The 6,897-nt window shown below is 40.5% G+C and overlaps 1 protein-coding gene across 1 annotated transcript; it reads right to left on the bottom strand.

Annotated features, from left to right (window-relative positions):
* Positions 1 to 498: 498 nt before the first annotated feature.
* Positions 499 to 4,510, bottom strand: LOC147623301 (uncharacterized). Its single transcript, XM_086821412.1, has 3 exons — positions 3,697 to 4,510; positions 3,145 to 3,274; positions 499 to 2,366 (listed from the first exon to the last, which is right to left on the bottom strand). Exons 1-3 carry the CDS (start codon positions 3,827 to 3,829, stop codon positions 989 to 991), a joined length of 1,641 nt encoding a protein of 546 aa, XP_086677538.1. The 5' UTR covers positions 3,830 to 4,510; the 3' UTR covers positions 499 to 988.
* Between the last annotated feature and the right edge of the window lie 2,387 nt (positions 4,511 to 6,897).

Below are 6,897 nucleotides of genomic sequence, written 5' to 3'. Positions count from 1 at the left end.
AAGGGCTCAAAGGTCACATAGAGAGTCTAGAGAGATAGGCATAAATAAGATGATACGAAAAGGAAGTTCAAACCCCACTGGCCACTTGAGGTGGTACTTTGTAAAGATGAGGTGTGTGAGTTGTACTTTCTAATTCACCCAAAAAAAAGAAGAAGAAAAAAAGCACTACATGTCCAAGGCAAGAACATGATCTACCTTAGAACAAGTCACTTTAAATGCCAAGACATCGAACATCGAAAAAAAGGCACCATGTAGACCACATAATAGTACAGTGGTAAGGTTAGATAGACATCCAGATTCCCGAGGATACGAGTTCGATTCTCCCGCAATGCGAGAAGATGGCATTAGTGTGTGTGAGTGAGTAGAGAGTAGTTGTACTTTCAAATTGAAGTCAAGATCCAATTTAAAAGGACCATAAATATTTCTTCCTTTATTAGAATGGACGCGTGTAAGATTATAATGCGTGGTCAAGGCCTTTGCATTTATGAATGGCATGACTTGCACTAAATGGATAGATGTGTATATAAAATAAGATAGCTATACATCAGTTATTGTTCATGATGTCATTAACTTTATGCATAGAAACATGCCTTACAAGTTACATGTAGCCTTGTGGATCATTACAGACACCTCCCCCCGACCATCGGCCATTGGACGGACGGCTGAGATCTCCCCTTTCCACCGACGAGAGTTATGAGCTTGAAATGTATCATATATCTGCACCTACACCCTTGCAAAAAATGATGAAAACCCAGTTTAGGATAGCTTGCCAAGGGGACAGCACATGGCTTACATAGTTTATTTTGCCCTACCATATAGGGAAATGTCCTAGAGGTTTATCCAAACCTGCCCAACAACCCTAAGTCATTTTGACCATTGATTAGGGCTGTAATTAGGACCACTGTGGATTTAGAACCAGCCTCAGTCTCCCCAAAGGTTAAAGTCACTGATCAATGATTAGAGAGGTTATTAGCGCTATGTATTGGATTTAAGAGGCTGCATTAGAGCAATTGGGTTGCGCAGGCGCAGCAGCCACAATAGCCCTCATCAAAGCGCTCCAGTAATGCTCTCCATTGCTGTCTGGGGCTGCTGCAGAGCTTGTGAACTGCTCTTGCCAGCTTGACAAGCTAGTTTTAGAGGCCCCATTTGCTTCAAGATGGGCATCCTCCCCACTAAAATCTAAACACATCTCAGGTGCCAGCAATGGCATGAAAAAATTCAGCCCCAAATCATGATAAGTGTTCGTGTTTTTGCTCACCATACTCTCCCCTTCAGAGAGCATCACCTCCTCCTTAATAGCTAGATTAATCACTGGTTTAGGAGGGGTTAACTCTAATGGTTGCTCTATTTGCAGTGTTTGAGACCATTGCAGAGATGTTGGGGCTAGCCCATCAAGCTCATCACCATGATTTGATTCATCAGCACCTTTGATGGGCTGTGCTGCACAAGCAGCCCAATTCTCAGCTCTGGTTTGCATGCCATTTGCTGCATTCATAACAGTCTCTCTTCTATTTGGGTCTTCTTCATACTTTACATTGAGCTCACCATTAGTAGCAAGATATTTGATTGATGAAACTCCACCTGCAACATCCATAGTCTCTCCTCTATTTGGGTCTTCTCGTTCCCTCCCTTCACCCACATCAAGGTCACCATCGGTATGAAATTTGATTGGAGCCTTGGTGACGACAATGGATTCTGGGCTTTGATACAAAGCTGAGCAATCAGCTGAAGAGAGGGGTGAAGAAGGGGAGAGGTGATCGACACAAAGAGCTGCAGAATTGCTACTGCTGTTGGTGGGCAGCTTTGCAATAGGCTTCTGATGCAGCAAAAGGCTGCCGAGAGTATGATTTGCATCAATCAAAGAAATGGGCTGTTGTTGTTTTTGTTGTTGATGATGTTGGGCTCTCGTTGACTCATTGTAATGCTGCATGAGGAACCCGCTCACATCCAACCCACATGAACGCAGCTGCTGTAAGTAAGAGTTGGGGAAACTCAAGCCTCTCCTGAATGCCTCCCCAGCATCTGATTTCCATGCTTTGAGAAAATAATCACCTGACTCGTTCTCCACACCAAAGTCTGCAACAATGTCCGGGTTTTGCCGGGCAAGATTAGAGTATTGCTTGGCCAGCTTTGATTCTGCTTCTACCCTTGCACTCTCCCACTGAACACTATGATGATTGAGCATCATATAAGGCGACTTCACACCCGCCACCAGCGAAGATGCCGTACTGTACCGGTCTGAGAAAGGCTTGTGGCTCACTGGGTCCAAACCCATCTGCAGTAGTCTCTTCTTCAGATGGGTATTCCAGTAATTCTTTATCTCATTATCAGTTCTCCCAGGCAAATGGCTTGCAATGGATGACCATCTGCATACACAATTGTCCCATCAAAACAAGCTATTACCTCATGCAAACATCTTGCACAAAATTCTCACACCCACAGCAGATAGCTCGTGCCAAGATTTACGCGTTATTGAAACCAACATACATTACAAATTTTTGCTCTCAGCTCATGCCGAGATATGCTTGAACTCGAGCTTTACAGACCACATGTACAACATACATGCAACAGCACAAGAAATCTTATCATCGAAAGTGATTTGAGAGAATATATGGATGCATGCGTGATACATGTCAACATGCATTAAACCTCTTTGCTCATAGAAGACCACATATACAGAGACCACAGCACAGGCAATGCTATAATCAAAAGCTGGAGATACACATGAACGCACAATTCTGTGTAGACTTTCTATATCAAAAAACACAAGCAACTCATGCCAACATACATGCCAACTTAATTTGTCATCTTTTTGCCCAAAGAAGGTCATCAGGACACACAATTCTCTTCTAAAATCATCACATACTATCTGTGAGTATGAAAGAAAACATCCAGGCATCATAAATACAGGTCAAGAGTCAAGTCCATGCCAGAAATACATATTTGATTCATGCAGCCATGCACCATCTACTTGTGCTTGCTGCAAACCACCTATATTCACAATTTCACATCAATACAGCTACTAGATTTAACCAAAGCACCCACTAATTTGATATCCATAAAGCAAAATCAATCAAAATAAAGCCTAAGTCCTCTTCCATGCACTGCTCTTGTTTTGAAATAAGAGTTCAAGACTATCCTTACCTATTCCCCAATAATGCATGCAAGCTTATAATTATCTGCTCCTCTTCTGCAGAAAAGTTGCCTCGCTTGATGTCCGGCCTGAGATAGTTTGTCCAGCGGAGGCGACAGCTCTTCCCACATCTGAGGAGCCCTGCACAAAAAAAGCAGCAACAATGAACCCTTTCCAGACATCCACACGCAGTGCAAGTTTCTTGCATACTTTTGAAATAGCTGCTAAACCTTCATGTCATTCCACTGCAGCAGTGCTTGAAAAACTGCATCCAAATCCATGTGCAATTGAGCTACAGTGGTAAAGCTTAGAAATACAATATGATGAGAAGCAATTGTGCAGGTTTTTGGCCAACAGATAGCTTAATTGTCAAATTAGCTTAAACCCGTTGTTAAGGTAGTCTTAGAGGGATGAGCTTAAGCCCTTTCGTACAGTAACCTTGAATGCAGATGATCTTGAACCTTACTTGCAGTAAGCGTGAACACAGATTAAGTGCAAATTAGCTTAAGCTTTTGTTAAGAGAAGTGATTAACGCAAATGCAGGAGGGGTGTAGAGGCAAAACCAGCATGCTTGGGAAGGGACCTCCAGCTTCCATGACCATGTTGCTGGATGTAGACAATGAGTTTCTGGTCTTCATCAGGGGTCCAAGGGCCCTTCTTGAGGCCCAGCTTCTCGCAGCAAGGGGCTCTCCCCATTGTGTTATAATCTCCAGCTTTTCTATGCTATTGCAAGGGGCTGCTGCAGTGTCAACAAAGCTTGCAATTGGGCTGAAAAAGGACACAATGCAGGCCTCACCGCCATGGAAGCTAGGAGAGAGGAGCTGTGTGCTGCTTCTGTGCAGACGGAGAGAGACGCACTCTGAAAAAATGCTCGGAAGGGAGCTAATTGGGAGAAATCAGTGAAGGAGAAGGTGACCTAAACATTAAGGGTACATAAAAGAGGACACTCTCTCTCTCTCTCTCTCTCTCTCTCACACACACACACACACACACACACACACAGTGCACGCACTCTCTCTCTTTCTCTCTCCACCTACAGAGGGAGGGGAAACAACTGCGTTATCGAGCAACCCTTGCATGTGTGTGCTGTGCACATGAATGAACCTGTGCTTGCCCTGGACACTAAGCAATGATGAAAGCAATGGAATTTGCATGCCGTGCATGTGTATATACATGTGTGTGTGAGTGTCATGGCTACATGGAATGCTTGTGATCTCATCATCAGACTCCCGGGGGTTTTCTACAAAGAGGGTCACGGTTTGAACTTTGGGCTGGCAGAAAAAGGAAAAGCGTGTTGGGAAATTTTTGCAGCAAATGCACCCATGATTCCTGAGAGAGAGAGAGATAGAGAGAGAGAGAGAGAGAGAGAGTATATACATTTAAATTTTAAATTTAATATATTTTAATGGAAAAAATAGTGCTAAACCCGCACAATTATCCTCATAATGATTTTTATTTTCCATTTTTCAACACGAGAGAGAGAGAGAGAGAGAATTTGCATGATAATTACCCTGTTAATTTTATAAACCCTGCACAATTATCCTGGAAAAATTAGGTTACATATCCAATTTTTCTCTACAATTTTAATTCGTGAATTTCTCGACTTTTCTGAGTAAATAAATTTTATTTAGCGTCTGAAAATTCAGAGTCGCCATTAAATGTTCTTCTTCATCTTTCTTTACAAATTATAATTGCAAATTTTGTATCCTCAAAAAAATTCATAATCTGGCTTATAAGTGAAAAAAAAATCGAGGTATAGGTGAGAAAATTAATAGGAAAATGTAATTAATTATATGTGTATAAATCCCAACGCAAAATGCAAATAATTGTCTGTGGCTGGTAAAAATGGGGAGAAATTTTCGAAATAATAAGGATATTTAAAAAAAAGAAATTAGGATGGTAATTGTTTTTTAAAAATGGCCTATCATTTTTGCCTTCTGGTAGAACAGTAGCCCCCGTGCGCCCCCGTGCGTGCTTTTTTATCATGATTCATAAATACCTAAACAAACAAAAAAATAAAAAATGAAAAATAAGAATCATTATAATTGTAGCGCACGCTGCCCACCACGAAAAATGATAACAATAAAATTAGATAATATAATTGATCATCCCTCCACCAATTACACAGTGATTAGGATTAACCACGAAGATTAAGGCGCACTGATCCTTCCAGTCCATTATTGATGCGCGCAGAAATTATACTGTTTAGTAATTAAAATTTATGCATATATTTACCAAATTACCACTAAACAGTTCTCTTCGTCATCCTGATCAAGTAATTAATTTCCCCCGCCACCTTAACTATAACTGATTAGGCCTCAGTCCTGACGCTTGTGAGCAGAAACTAAACAGGGTACAAATTTACAAAATTCAAATCCTATGGCGGCCACGGCACAAATTACACTGTAAGAACCGTATTAACATGGGATTTAGAGAATATCAAAATTAATGATGCGGATCAAGGGTATGATTAAGAGGCAAGGACAAATGGGGGGCTCGAGAGGATTGTGCCCTGTCGGATTTTGCCACGTCTCGCACGATTACAGGAGGTGCGAATCTTGACAACAGTGAAGACCTTCGGCGGATGGAAATCAGAATTGCAAAAAATAATAATAATAATTTTCAAAATCATTGACAAATGATTGGAAGGAATGCAGTTAGATGGACCGCAAGGTTATATCTTTTAATATTTAAAAAACAATTAAAAACGAAACATGAATTTATTTTATTCCAAAATTTCCTAACTAAAAAACTGTGCTCTATTTTTGGTGATGCCCTATGTATATATATATATATATAGCTATATTTTTAATTTATCTATAGTGTTTCTTTTTTTTTGATGAGAAAATGTGTTTCAATTTTGATATTTGAATTCATTTATTTATTTAGCTATATATATTTGGAAATTTGAATTTCAGAAATTGTTAGATTGCAATAATAATGCTGGCACACAAGCCCATGAAGATCAGGTGAACTTTCTGTTCCTTTTACGGTTAAACTGAAGCACCTTTCCCCCCATCATCGTATCATATACAATATATATCCATTGAACTATTATTATTTATTTATTTCCATGTCACCCTTCCAAAGCAAGCCACCCACGTGTCCTCATCATGTGCATTGTGCGTGTGAGGTTGTGGTAGACCTTTTTAAAAGGGCATTAGACAAGTCCCCTCACATGTGATCAAGGACCAAGGTCCCTCTCTTTGAGTGTGTGTTTTTTCCCATTTAATGCTCTTTTTCCTCCACCTTCAAAGTAATGTAAAAGTTCAACTTTTGTCACCTTCCACAGGTTCAAAAAAGTCCACACTCCTTACACCTCTTCACATGTACCCGTCAAATCGAGCAAATGACTCCGAGGAAACCCCCCTCGGGTACAGTGTGCGAAAATTAGAGTCAACGATTTGAAGATCGTAAGATTTGGGGTGGTTTTAGTTATAAGTACCTTTAAATCAACATAAATTTGTCAAAAATACTTCCAATTATCAATATTTATACAAATAAAGGGTTTTTTCACACACTGGCTCTTGAGCTCTTCGGCCAATTTATACACTTTAATTGGTTGCCAAAAAGAAAATGTCAGTTTTGTAGAGGATTAAAGTGGATCAAGACAAAATAGCCCACCAGTTGTGTGGTTGTGAGCTTAACCTATAGGATCAACTTAACGTTACAACCAGTTGCCAACCATACCCTGTGTGGAAATGGGCCCTCAGAGAGCTTTGCAATCCATTTTCACATGCATGAGACTCGTGTTGAGGGTCTTT

The sequence above is a fragment of the Cibotium barometz genome, chromosome 27, assembly GCF_041138505.1.
Source record: "Cibotium barometz isolate CiBa-2024 chromosome 27, ASM4113850v1, whole genome shotgun sequence".
Lineage (NCBI taxonomy): Eukaryota > Viridiplantae > Streptophyta > Polypodiopsida > Cyatheales > Cibotiaceae > Cibotium > Cibotium barometz.
The sequence above is the reverse complement of the archived record's forward strand: the minus strand, read 5'-3'. Positions and strand labels throughout refer to the sequence as shown.

Bases quoted from the DNA above. Each gene is read 5' to 3' on its own strand.
- LOC147623301 (XM_086821412.1), bottom strand. From the start codon at position 3,829: ATGGGGAGAGCCCCTTGCTGCGAGAAGCTGGGCCTCAAGAAGGGCCCT. The intron at 3,275-3,696 runs GTTTTGCCTCTA...TTTTTTGTGCAG, and splicing joins GTCCCTTCCCAAGCATGCTG to GGCTCCTCAGATGTGGGAAG. The intron at 2,367-3,144 runs GTAAGGATAGTC...TTGTGTATGCAG, and splicing joins CATGCATTATTGGGGAATAG to ATGGTCATCCATTGCAAGCC.